The sequence below is a fragment of the Ctenocephalides felis genome, unplaced genomic scaffold (genome assembly GCF_003426905.1).
Source record: "Ctenocephalides felis isolate EL2017-DRISC unplaced genomic scaffold, ASM342690v1 CF-g0.4_SCAFFOLD_01886, whole genome shotgun sequence".
In the NCBI taxonomy this organism is placed as follows: domain Eukaryota; kingdom Metazoa; phylum Arthropoda; class Insecta; order Siphonaptera; family Pulicidae; genus Ctenocephalides; species Ctenocephalides felis.
In genome coordinates, this window is record NW_020538040.1 from 2,856,894 (window position 1) to 2,871,733 (window position 14,840).

Here is a 14,840-nt window from a genome sequence, read left to right on the forward strand (position 1 = left end):
CGAACGGCTGAACCGATTTAGCTGAAAATTGGCAGAGAGGTAGTCTAGAGCCAGGAGAAGGACATAGGATACTTTATATATATATATATATATATATATATATATATATATATATATATTTGTAATAATTACCTTTCGTATATTCCGGCAGTGACTTCGGTCCATCGTGCATTCAGGTGAGTAAATTTCCTGGCCAGGTCTGTCAGGGGATTCTTTTCAGCACTCAGCATCATGTCGTTACCTGTGGAAAAGAAGCAAATACTAAATAAACTAGTGGGTATGGCATCGTGCCTTAAGTCAAATTGCTGGGACAATCCCGTACCCTAATTAAACATTCGAGGAATATTAAATGCCAAAAACTAATAACCACTTTTCCCCGTTATTACGAACTGAATGTTTTTTGGATCATACAAATCGGATGATCTGTTCTCTCAAAAACTCGATTTCTATTTTCTGCACTCTTTGCTCCGTATCTCCGTGACGGATGGACCTTGCCTTTACCGAAAACTAATCAGCACATCTCCCTATCGATAGGAGCCGAAGGTTTTTTGAACCATTCAAATCGGCTGATCCATGCGCCGGAAAACGTGGACGACAAATTGAATCCACACATACACACATGCATTTTTTATTAGGTATGCCAGTAAAATGTTCAGAAACGTGTGAAACGTGAAGATATGCTACAATTTTCATTTTCGATTTTCGGCAATTACTATAACTACAATACGGCAAGTTAAAAATAAAAAGTAAAAGGGGACTCTACTGACAAGCAAACTGAAAATAAAAAGAAAAGGAACCCTATCAACAAGCAATTCTAAACATCACAAAAAAGAACTCTACTGACGAGCAAATTAATGCTAAATTCAATTTACTTACGTTTATTAGAAAAAAATGACTCTTCCGAAAAATAAATAACACAATAAGGATTCCACTGAAAATCGAACTAAATAAACAGGAAAAAACTTGACTGAAAAAAATCACCAAGAAAAACTCTACTGACTAGCAAATGGAAATTGAAAGACAAAAGAGACTCTACGGCGGAAAAGTAAAAAGGGACTCTACTAACGAGCAAAGTAAAAATAAAAGAAAAACTGACTCTACTGACGTGCAAAAAAAATAACAAGAAAAGGGGCTCTAGTGACGAGCAAACTAAAAATAAAAGGAAAAGGAACTCTACCGACTAGCAATTCTAAATTTTAAGAAAAAAAGGACTCTACTGACAAGCAACCTGAATGTGCACAAGAAAATAACCCTACTTTTAAAATATCTCGTCACAAAAATGACTACTAGCAAGCAAAGTTATAAAAAGGGACTTTAACTGACGAGCAAAGGAAAAATAACAGAAAAAGGAATTCTAGTAACTAGCTAATCTAAATTATTTAGAAAAGGAACTCTACTGACGAGCAAACTAAATATCACTAAGTCTACTAACAAACAAGCATAATATTGAAAGTAAAAGGGGACTTCATTAACGAGCAAAAAAATATCAGGAAAAGGACTCTACCAACGAGCAACATTAATACTTGAAGTAAAAGGGACCCTACTGACGAGCAAAGCAAGAATAAAAGTGAAAGGGACTCTACTGACAAGCAAAACTGAAATGAAAAGAAAAGAGGCTACTGACGAGCGAACTGTAAATATCTCTCAAGAAATAAAGACTCTACTGACAAACTAAAAATCACATATCAAAAGGAAGCGTCCATTGATCACGTGATTAATTTTTTTTTTAGGAATTTTTGAACTCTACTGACAAGCAAATCAAATATCTCGTCAAGAAAAAAACTCTACTGACGAACAAAACTGTAAACATTATATCTAAAGAAGGAACTCTACTAACAAGCAAACTGAACAAAAAAATAATTTACTGACGAGCAAAATAAATATCTCTTCAGAAAGGGACTCTCCTGACGAGCTAAACTAATACTTTAATGCAAAAGACTCGACTGAAAAATTAACAAGAAAGAACTCCACTGACGAATAATTCAAATATTTAATAAAAAGGACTCTACTAACGAGCAAATCGAAAATAAAAAGAAAAAAAACTGTACTGACTAGCAATTCTACAAACTGAATATCTCCACCAGGTAAAAGAATTCTGCTGACGAGCAAAAGAAGAAAAGAATTCTACTGACAAACAATCATTAAGTATCACTTTTAAGAAAAAACGGACTCTATTGACGAGCAAACTTTGAACATCATAACGAGATGAAAAGGACTCTACTGACAAACAAACTAAATATCTTTCAAACAAAGATGACTTCAAAGTTGAAAAGTGACTCTACTAACGACCAAATGAATGTAATAGTTCTAATCTTTATCTATAATAGCGAAAAAGGACTCTACTGACGAGCAAGTTAAATATTTTTCTGAAAAAAGGACTCTACTGAAAAACCTCAAAAACCTCATCAAAGCAAAAGGACTCTACTGACAAGGAACTTAAAAATATTTTCAAAAAATGGACTCTACTAAAGAGCAAATTAAATCTATTCTCAAAAAAAGAACTCTACTGAAGAGAAAATAAAAAATATAAAGAAAAGGACTCTACTGACGAGCAAACTAAATATATATCCAAGAAAAAAGTACTCTAAATATACATCTAAAATTCATCATTCTAAAAAGGAACTCTACTGACGAACAAATTTAGTTTTGATCTAGTTGATTAAAAAAGGGACTCTACTGACGAGCAAAGTAAAAATAAAAATAAAAGAAACTTTACGAATCAGCAATTCTAAATATCTCAAAAAAGAACTTTACTGACAACCAAGCTAATGTAATAATTTAATTTATCTCTCTATTTTAGAAGAAAAGGACTCTACTGACGAGTAAACTAAAAAAATTAGAAATGCAACTCTACTGACGAGCAAATTAAAATTAAAAGACAAAAGGGACTCTACTGACAAGCAAACTGTAAACATAATTCCTCGAAAAGGAACTCTACTAGAAAGCAAACTAAAAAAGGACTCTACTGACTAGCAACTTAAAAATCTTTTCAAAATAAAAGGACTTTACTGACAAGCAACCTAAATATTTTCTGAAAAAAGGACTCTACTGCCAAGTAAATTAAATATCATAACGCGACAAAAAGGACTCTATTGACGAGCAAATTTTAAACATGATAACCGGATAAAAAGGAACTCTACTGACAAACAAATTTAATTTTGATTTAATAGATAACATCTTTTCAAAACAAAATTAAAAAAGAACTCTACTGACAAGCAAACTGTTAACATCAAAACCAAATAAAAAGGATTCTACTGACAAGAATGCGTAAAATATCACTTTCAAACAAAAAGAACGCTACTGACAAGCAACCTAAGAACCTTCTCAAAACAAAAGGACTCTACTGACAAGCAACTTAAATATATCTTCAAGAAAAAAGTCTACGAAAGTTATCAAACTAAAGGAAAAAGGACTGTACTAACAGGCAAAATCAAAAATGAAGAAAAAGGACTCTACTGACGAGCAAAATAAATATCACATTTAGACTAAAAAGAAAAAGAAATGATAATTAAAAAGGACTCTACTGACGAGCAAACGAAATATATTTCCAGGAAAAAAGTAATCTAAATATTCTAAACATCTGAAATTCATCATTCTAAAAAGGAACTCCACTAACGAACAAATTTAATTTTCATCTAGTTGATTAAAAAAGGGACTCTACTGACCAGCAAACTAAATATCCGCTCAAAAAAAACTCTACTAACGCCCTAATAGTGTTAAAACCATTCATCCATCCATTTCCCCTTATGATGACACAAACCACACTCCCGAAACGTATCCCTTTTTATCCTCACTAACCTTCCTCATTCAAATTCCTAAACCCGATCGACTTCTCATCGCACTTCTCTTTCAGTATCTGGTACTTCTCTTTCACTCTGAACAGCTCCGCCGAGTTGGTGATAGCCCTATTGGTCTCCGGCGACGGTATCTCGTCCTCCAATTGGTCGAGCCACTTCTCCGTATCTTGTATCTCTCTCAGCACCTTCTTCGTCTTCTCCAAAGCCATTTTGAGGTTACAATTGTGTGCGTTGACGTTGGTGACCGTCTCGGACCAGGATTGGTTGAGACTGGCCAAGTCGGATTGGAGTTTCGTGGTGAAGGATTGTGATTGGCTGGTGCTTTGGAGTTTGGTTGCTATTGAGTTGATGTTCTCGACGTTTGGTTGGAGGGTTTCTAGGTCGTCTAGTAAAGCCTGGGGAGGAAAAAGATGATAGTAAATTAGGTACGGAACCTTAAGAATGTTTTTTGGATAGGGCTCGTCGAGACCTTTCATTTGATACCCAACATGCCTATATTTGAAGTAAAACTTTCCGACTTATGTCTGTTTTCGTGTTATGCAACCCATTGGTCGGTTTCTGTTACGTCTCTTGTAACTTTTGAACGCTTCGTTCGATTTGAATGAAATATTCGGCAAATTTGTTCTAAATTAAATTACCTATGACATGTTATAATTTAGAAGCCCTACAAAAAGCTTGGTATAGTTTAAAATAGCAAACATTCTTATTTCAAATTGCATGAATGCAATGTACGGAACGTTAATGGGATATAAATATGATTTTCTTATAGTGCTCGTCGAGACCTTTCATTTGATACCCAACATGCCTATATTTGAAGTAAAACTTCTTAGGTCATGTTTGACACAGAGTTCTGCAACCCAATGGTTTACTTTTTAAAAAATCTCTTGTGACTTTTGAACGGTTCGTCCAAAGTATATGGTTTATTCGGTAAATTTGCTCTAAATTAAATTATGCATAATATTGTCTTGTACACTAACACTCTACAGCAATTTGGTTCACTTTAAAATAGCAGAAATTAATGTTAAAAAAATACAGAAATTATGAGTACGGAACCCTGTAGGTTTATTGACTTTGTAAGTATGATGTTTAGATAGTGCTAGTCGAGACCTTTCATTTGATGCCCAACATGCCTATACTTTTTAACTCATATTTGATCAATATAACAAACCACAATAATTTTGTTCATCAGTAGAGTCCTTTTTTCTTCCCACTGATGTTTTTATCACAGGCGAGATCGTCAGTAGAGTCATTTTTTCTTATAATTATATTTTTATATTATATTTAGTACGTTTTGAATTTGTTCGTCAGTAGCGTCCTTTTTGTCTAAAAAAAATTAAAGAAAAAGGACTCTACTAACGTCAAACTTAAAATAAAAGAATAAAGGGACTTTACTGACGATCAAAATAAAATGAAACTATGAAAGGACTCTACTGACGTACAAACAAAATTGCAAGATAAAAAGGCTTCTACTGACGAGAAAACTCGAAATGAAATTGTAAAGGGACTCTACTAACGTCAAACTTAAAATAAAACAATAAAGGGACTCTACTATCGAACAAAATACAATAGAAAGAAAAAGGACTCTACTGAGGAAAGACATAATAAAAAGGCCTCTACTGACAAAAAAACATGAGAATAAAAGGAGCAAAATTAATGGTTAAAAGACAAAAAAGACTCTACTGACGAGCAAACTAAAAATTTAAAAAAATAGGGACTCTACTGACGTGCAAAATAAAACTAAAGCTTAAAGAAAAAAAGGGACTTTACTGACGAATTAAATTAAACGAAAAAGGAACTCTACTGACGAGCAAATCAAAAATGAAACGAAAAAGGAACTCTACTGACGAGCAAATGGAAACATACTAGTAATTTAATAGAAATAAATTTTTCTGATAAAATAAATTTCAAGTATGGTCGTCAGTACAGTCCCTTTTTCTGTCATTCTAATTTTGCTCGTCAGTAGAGTCCTTTTTTATCGCAGTTCGAACTTTTTGACAAAGTTTGGTTGTTAGTAGAGTCCCCTTTTAGACACGAACCCATAGTGAATAGATTTTTTTAAATTTTTGCTCTACTGACAAACTAACAGAATGAAAAGTAAGAACTCTACTGAAGAGCAAATTAAAAATAAAAAACAAAATGGACTCTACTGACGAGCAAATTCGGATTTGAAAAAATGAACTCTACTCACAAGCAAATTAAAATAAGTAGAAATGAAGGGACTCTACTAATGAGCAAAATTAGAAAGACAGAAAAAGGGACTCTACTGACGAGCAAATTAAAAATAAAAGACAAAAGGACTCCACTGACAAGCAAATTAGGATTAAAAAACAAAAGGGACTCTACTGACAAGCAAACTAAAAATAAAAATACAAAAGGGATTCCACTGACAAATTTTAAACAAATAAATTTATTAATTTTTACTTACATTTGACTGCTCCAATTTCGCCTCCAAAGTGGGTTCGTCTCCCGTCGGAATATCCTTTTCGTCCTCCAAAAACACCTCCACGTCGTGCATCCAGACTTCTAATCCCGATACGTCTTCGTTGAATTGGTTTACACTTTCTATGGCTAAAATAAAAAAAAAATTAATAATAAATTATCTATGAAATGTAAGAAAGGGACTCTACTGACGAGGAAATTAAAAACAAAGATAAAAGAACTCTACTGACGAGGAAATTAACAATATAGATAAAAGGACTCTACTGACGAGCTGAGTGCTAAAATTGATAAAAAATGTATTAATTTCGACATGAAAACTAAAGTGACTCTACTCACAAGCAAATTAAAATTAGACAAAGGTTAATATTAGTAAAATATAATAAAAAGGACTCGATTGATTAGCAAATTTATCTTGTAAAAATTGTTAAGGGAAAAACAACTACTAAATTTTTGAAAATTATTTAGTCCAGCAAATTTTTAGAATTAAACACTTTTACTGACATGCAGATTAAAAAAAAAAAAAGAAAAAAAAAGGGGACTCTACTAACGATTAAATTAATTACAAATTAAATAATTTATTAGAAATTAATTTTGGAAAATATTTGGAAACCTGCAATATTACAAAATGGACTCTACGGACGAGCGACTTTATATAAATTATATTAAAAATAATGGTATGTAACAAAAGGGGATTCTACTGACGAGCAAACTAAAAATGTCAAGAGTTAAAAAAGGATTTTACTAACGAAAAAAATAAATTTCGATCTGGTCGATTAAAAAAGACTCTATTGACTATTATCTATAATCTAAAGAAAGGACTCTACTGACGAGTAAATGAAAATATCCAGAAGTAGAAAGGGACTCTACTGACAAGCAAGATAATTTGTAAATTAAAGCATTAAAAAGGAACTCTACTGACGGGCAAACTTAATTTTGATCTAGAAGATAAAAAAAGACTCTACTGACGAGCAAATTCAATTTTTATCAACAATCTAAAAGGAGACTCTACTGACTGAAAAAGAAAGAGTCTACCGTCGAGCAAACAAAAATATCAAGAGGTAAAAAGGGACTCTACTGACGAGCAAATTTTAATTTATAAACTGAAATTTAAAAAGGAACTCTACGAACGAGCAAACTCTAATTTTTATCTATAATCTAAAAAAGAGATTGTACTGATGATCAAACTAAAAATATCTAAAAAAGGACTCTACTGACGAGCAGATAAAAATATCAAGTAGTAAGAAGAAAGGACTCTACTGACAATGAAACTTTACATTATATGTAGAAGCAATTAAAAACGTCAAGAGATAGAAAAGGATTTCACTAACGAGCAAATTAAATTTCAATCTAAGCGATTAAAAAAGGGACTCTACTGACAAGCAAATTCTAATTTCATCTACAATCTAAAAAGAGACTCTACTGAGAAGCAAATTTCAAGAGGTAAAAGAAAAGGACTCTACTGACGAGCAAACTTTAATTTTTATCAACAAACTATAAAAATGACTCTACTGACGAGCAAAGTTTAATTTTCATCTTGAAAATAAAAAAAGGACTCTACTGACAAGCAAATAAAATTTCGATCTAGTCGATTAAAAAGGAACTCTATTGTGGAGCAAATTCAATTTTTATCCACAATAAAAAAATGACTCTACTGACAAGCAAAATGAAAAGAGACTCTACTGACGAACAAAATAAAAAGAGATTCTACTGACAAGCAAACTATAAATTAGATCTAGAAGATTTAAAAGGGACTCTACTGATGAGCAAAAAAGTTGATCTAGATAGATGAAAAGGATTCTACTTCTATCAAATTGAAAATGTTAATAGATAAAAAGGAACTCTACTGGCGAGCAAATTAAACTTTGATCTACAATTTGACTCTACTAATAAAAATTTCAATAGAAGAAGGGACTCTACTGACAAGCAAACTAAAAATATAACAAACAACTCTACTGATGACCTAATAATAAAAAATTAACAAAAAAAGAGACTACTGACGAATCAAACGAAAACGAATCTACTGACTATCAAACTGAAAATATCTAAAAAAAGGACACTACTGGCGATTAATTTAAAAATAAAAGAAAAATGAACTCTACTAACGATCAAACTTTAAATTAGATTTAGAAGATTAAAAAGGGACTTTACTGACTAGCAAACTTTAATAGTGATCTAGAAAACGAAAATAAACTGTACTGACGAGCTAATAAAAATGTCAGTAGGCAAAAAGGACTCTACTGACAAGCAAACTTTATATTAGATCTAGAAGATTTAAAAGGGACTTTACTGACGAGCATGTAAAAATATCCAGAGAAAAAAGGGGACTTTACTGACGTGCAAATTAAATTTTGATCAGGTCGGTTAGAAATGTCAAGAGGTAAAAAGGGACTCTACTGACAAGCAAATTGAAAATGTCAAAAGGTAAAAAGTACTCTATTGACGAGCGAATAAAACTGTTTATAGGTAAGAAGGAATTCTACTACAAAAATTTCAAGAAACAAAAAGGACTCTACTGACGAGCAAAATTTAAGAAAAGAAAAGAACTCTACTGATGAGCAAGCTTAAAATGTTGAGAGATAAAAAGGGACTCCACTGACGAGCAAACTTTAAATTAACCCAAGAAGATTAAAAAAAGGACTCTACTGACGAGTAAATTAAAAATAAAAAGAAAAAGGATTCTACTGATGAGAAAACTAAAAATAAAAACAAAAGAACTTTACTGACAAGCTAATAAAAATGTCAAATGGCAAAAAGAACTCTACTAACAAATTGGTTTGCAAATAAGAAGATTAAAAAGGGACTCTACTGACGAGCAAACTTACAATTTGATTTAGAATTAAAAAAGATTACTGACGAGCAAGATAATTTGTAAACAAAACGATTTAAAACGAACTCTACTAACAAGCAAATATAAATATCAATGGTCAAAAAAGGATAAAACTGACGCACAACTAAAAATAGTCAAGAAGAAAAAAGTGACTCTACTGACGAGCAAATAATAATATCAAAAGGTAAAAAGGGACTCTACTGATGAGCAAACTTTAATTTTGATTTAGAAAATATAAATGAGACTCTACTGATATAACTTTATATAAGATCTAGAAGATTTAAAAGGGACCCTACTGACAAGCAAATATAAATATCAATGGTCAAAAAAGGATAAAACTGACGCACAACTAAAAATAGTCAAGAAGAAAAAAGTGACTCTACTGACGAGCAAATAATAATATCAAAAGGTAAAAAGGGACTCTACTGATGAGCAAACTTTAATTTTGATTTAGAAAATATAAATGAGACTCTACTGATATAACTTTATATAAGATCTAGAAGATTTAAAAGGGACCCTACTGACAAGCAAATATAAATATCAATGGTCAAAAAAGGATAAAACTGACGCACAACTAAAAATAGTCAAGAAGAAAAAAGTGACTCTACTGACGAGCAAATAATAATATCAAAAGGTAAAAAGGGACTCTACTGATGAGCAAACTTTAATTTTGATTTAGAAAATATAAATGAGACTCTACTGATATAACTTTATATAAGATCTAGAAGATTTAAAAGGGACCCTACTGACAAGCAAATAAAAATATCAAGAGATAAAAAAGGACTCTACTGACGAGCAAATTCAATTATTATCAACAAACTATAAAAAAGGGACTCTACTGACGAGAAAACTTCTAATTTTCATCTAGAAAATTAGAAGTTTGCAATTTTAAGTTTGTAAATTAGAACATTAGAAATACTAATAAGCAATTTAAATTTTATCTGAAATCTAAAAAGGGACTCTACTGACGAGCAAACTTAATTTTGATCTAGAAGATTAAAAAGGCACTCTACTGACGAGCTAATAAAAATTTCAATAAAAGAAGGGACTCTACTGACGAGCAAATAAAATGTCGATCTAGTCGATTAATAAGACACCCTACTGACTAGTAAATTCAATTTCGATCTAGACAAATGAAAAGGGACTCTACGGACTAAAAGGACTCTACCCTAATTACAAATTTTATCATAAAAATAGACTATACCACCAACCTGCATTCAATTTCCTCATCTTATCCTCCAAATCATCCACCAGATCACACCATTTGACCTTCAACTCGCCAACCACTTCTGCCGCAACCACCTCCTCCTCCTGCTCTTTAAAATCCACCACAAAGTCATAATCCTGCTTCATCCCCGATATTTTAGCTTTCAACTTCTGCAACTCCTTCAACCGCTTCTGCATCTCCTCGATTTCGCCTAAATCTAAAACGTTGGCGGCTGCCAACTCCTGTTTGGAGGTATCCAGAAACTTGGTCAATTGGTCCAGGCGGTCCTGGTACTTCTTGGTTGGTTTTTGAGGAGCTGAGATCTGGTCGATGATCACTTGCCATCCTTTGGTGAAGGTTTCGACGTCGTCCTGCATTAGTTTGGAGTCTTCTGGGGATGATATTTGCCTGGGGAAGAAGATATGGTGGTTAATAATGGTGAGAAATGATAAGTTTTGTATAAAGTGACTCTACTGACGAGTAAATATAAAATTTGTTCGAGAAAATTACAAAACAGGGACTACTAATATAAAAATAAAAAGGACTCTACTGTGCAAACAATAATATCAATAGGCAAAAAAGACTATACTGACGACGAATAAATAATAGAAAATATTCAGTTCAGAAAATTAGTTTAAAAAATAAAGGGACTCTACTGACAAGCAAAATATAACAAATTTGAAAAACGGACTCTACTGACGAGCAAACTAAAAATTAAATAAAAAGGGACTCTACTGACAAGCAAACTAAGAATAAAATAAAAAAGGGACTCTACTGACGAGCAAACTAAAAATTAAATAAAAAGGGACTCTACTGACAAGCAAACTAAGAATAAAATAAAAAAGGGACTCTACTGACGAGCAAACTAAAAATTAAATAAAAAGGGACTCTACTGACGAGCAAACTAAGAATAAAATAAAAAAAGGACTCTACTGACGAGCAAACTAAAAATTAAATAAAAGGGACTCTACTGACAAGCAAACTAAGAATAAAATAAAAAAAGGACTCTACTGACGAGCAAACTAAAAATTAAACTAGTGGGGTGGGTGGCATCGTGCCCTAAGGCAAATTGCTGGAACTTCCCGTACCGTAACGAAATGTTCGAGGAATACTGAATGTTTTCAAATAGATTATTATAAATATTGTAACATTGTCTAATATTTATAAGAATTATATAAACTGAATTGCAAAGTTGAAATTATTTGTTTCAACAAAAACTAAAAAAAAAAAAAAAAAAAAAAAAAAAATGGAACAAAAATTTTTTTTCCAAAATCAATTATTTTGTTAAGACAAGCAGAAAGTTTTTTGAATCATTCAAATCGGACGCTTACTTCTATCAAAAACTGCCATTTTTTACATATTTAGCTCCGTATCTTCGAAATGGCTGAGCCTGCCTTTTCCAAAAACTAATAAACACTTCTCCCAATCATTACTAATTGAATGTTTTTTAGATCATTCAAATCGGATACTCCGTTCTCTCAAAAATTCGATTTCTATTTTCCGCACTCTTTGCTCCGTATCTCCGAAACGGCTGGACCTGCCTTTGCCAAAAACTAATCAGCTCTTCTCCTTATTAATAGGAATCGAATGTTTTTTAAACCATTCAAATCGGTTGATCCGTACGCCCGAAAACGTGGACGAAAATTTGTATTCACACACACACACACACACACACACACACACACACACACACATCCATTTTTTCTGAGGTATGCCAAAATGTTCAGAAACCTTCAAAACGTCGAGAAATGTAAAAATTTTCAATTCCGATTTTCGGTCCATTACAATAACTTACCCTACGGGAAGTTAATAAAAAGGGACTCTACTGACGAGCAAATTTTAATAAGAATCGAAAATATTACAAAACGGGACTCTACTAACGAGCAAATTTAGAATTTGATCTAGAAAATTATGAAAATTTGATATAGAAAATTACAAAAAACGACTCTACTGACAAATTTAATTGAGAAGATTACAAAAAGGGACTCTACTGACAAGCAAATTTGGATTTGGAGCATACTACAATTTGATCTCTAGAAAAATAAAAAGTGACTCTACTGACAAGCAAACTTAAAATTTGATGTAGAAAATTATAAAAAAGGACTCTACTGACGAGCAAACTTACAATTTGTTCGAGAAGATTAAAATAAAGAGACTCTACTGATAAGCAAACTCAGAAATTGGTCGAGAAAATTACAAAAAGGACTCTACTGACAAGCAAATTTAAAATTAGATCTAAAATATCAGAAAAAGGACTCTACTGACGAGCAAATTTAAAATTTGATCTAGAATATCAGAAAAAGGACTCTACTGACGAGCAAATTTAAAATTTGATCTAGAATATTAGAAAAAGGACTCTACTGACGAGCAAACTTAATTTTGATCTAGAAAATTACAAAAACGACTGTACTGACAAATTTGATCGAGAAGATTGAAAAGGGACTCTACTGACGAGCAAACTTAATTTTGATCTAGAAAATTACAAAAAACGACTGTACTGACAAATTTGATCGAGAAGATTGAAAAGGGACTCTACTGTCAAGCAAACTTAGAATTAGTTCTAGATAATTAGAAAAAGGGACTCTACTGTCGAGCAAACTTAAAATTAGAAAAGAATTAATCTGAAAAATTACAGAAGAAGGACTTTACTGACAAGCAAATTCAAAATTTGATTTAAAAGATTACAAAAAGGAACTCCACTGACAAACAAACCTAAAATTTGATCTAAAATATTACAAGAAGGACTCTACTGACAAGCAAACTTTATTTCTAGAAAATTAGAAAAAAGACTACTGACGAGCAAACTTTAATAAGAATCGAAAATATTATCAAAAGGACTCTACTGACAAACAAACCAAAAATTTGATATAGAAGATTAAAAAAAGGACTCTACTGACGAGCAAACTTGATTTTCTCTTGAATATTACAAAAAAAGACTCTACTGACAAGCAAATTAAGAATTTGTTCTAGAATTTAAAAAGAGACGAGTAAATTTAAAATATATTTTGACAAAAAAGAAACTCTGACAACGAATTTGTAGGTTCTTTAATAGAAAAAGAACTCTACTGACGAGCAAACCTTAATATTGACCTAGAAAACATAAAAAAGAATCTACTGACAAAAAAACTGTAATTTTAATCTAAAAAATATAAAAGAGACTCTATTGACGAGCAAATTAAATATTTGGACAGAAAATGAAAAGGAAATTTTACTGACGAACAAACTAGAGGATTCTGCCAATTATGTTTTTAGTCAGTAGAGTACTTTAAAATATGAAGAAGAAAACGTGCAAATTAAAAATAAAACAAAAAAGGGAATCTACTGACGAACAAACTAAAAATAATAGAAAAAAGAATAGAAAACTCTACTGACACAAACACTTTAATATCGGTCTAAAAAAATAAAAAAAAAACTCTACTGACGAGCAAACTTAATTTTGATCTAAAAGATAAAAATTTACTGACAAAAAAACTTCAATTTTTATCTAGAAAAAAAAGGACTCTACTGACGAGCAAATGTAATTTTGATCTAGAAAAGGACTCTACTGACGAGCAAATTTAATTTGATCTAGAAAAGGACTCTACTGACGAGCAAACTTAATTTTGATCTAAGAAGGGACTCTACTGACGAGCAAAGTAAAATATTAGGATCTAGTACAATAAAAAGAGACTCTACTGACAAGCAAATTAAAAATTAACAAAAAGGGATAAAAAAGGGCCTCTAAAAAAGAAACAGAGGACTCTGACTTATTTTTAGAATAAAAAATGCTATAAAATATAGATTAAAAAGGACTCCACTTACGAGCAAACTTTAATTTTGATCTAGAAAATAAAAGAAAGGACTCTACTGACGAGCAAACTAAAAACAGAAAGAAAAGGAAGTCTACTGACAAGCAAAGTGCATATAAAAGAGAAAAGGGACTCTACTGACGAGCAAAGTAAAAATAAGAGAAAAGGGACTCTACTGATGAACAAACTAAAAATAATAGAAAAAGGGGACTCTACTGACACAAACAGTTTAATATTGGTCTAAAAAAAATAAAAAAGGGACTCTACTGACGAGCAAACTAATAATAATAGAAAAAAAGGGACTCTACTCACGAGTAAATTAATAATAATAAGAAAAGGGACTCTCCTGACACAAACATTTTAATATTGGTCTAGAAAATTAGAAAAGGACTCTACTAACGAACAAATAAAATAATTGGATCTAGTACATTTAAAAAGGGACTCTACTAACAAGCAAACTAGAAAAAATAGAAAAATGGGACTCTACTGAAAAGCAAACTAAAAAAAAAGAAAAAACGACTCTACTGACACAAACACTTTAATATCGGTCTAAAAAAACAAAAAAAAGAACTCTACTGACAAGTAAATTTTACCACTCACCTTGTAGTAAGTTCCTTCAACTTCGCCCTCAATCTCTTAATCCTTTCCTCATACGACATCATAATAATCCTTTGCTTCTTATACTCCCTTGCCTGATTACCAGGCGTAATAGTCTTGAACCAATCCTGAAAATCCGCCAAAACCAGCTTTAAATCCCCCAACTCCGTGTAAAAGAAATCCTT

General features: G+C 31.8%; 1 protein-coding gene across 1 annotated transcript in view; it reads right to left on the reverse strand.

Moving 5' to 3' along the window:
• Positions 1 to 128: 128 nt before the first annotated feature.
• Positions 129 to 14,840, reverse strand: part of LOC113378409 (dystrophin, isoforms A/C/F/G/H-like) — a 16,180-nt gene continuing 1,468 nt past the window's right edge. Inside the window, exons 2-6 of the mRNA XM_026618936.1 lie at positions 14,659 to 14,837; positions 10,275 to 10,678; positions 6,223 to 6,365; positions 3,799 to 4,192; positions 129 to 241 (exon numbers count right to left, since the gene is read on the reverse strand). Of these exons, the coding sequence (XP_026474721.1) occupies positions 129 to 241; positions 3,799 to 4,192; positions 6,223 to 6,365; positions 10,275 to 10,678; positions 14,659 to 14,837 (1,233 nt within the window). The remainder of the gene's footprint in view (positions 242 to 3,798; positions 4,193 to 6,222; positions 6,366 to 10,274; positions 10,679 to 14,658; positions 14,838 to 14,840) is intronic.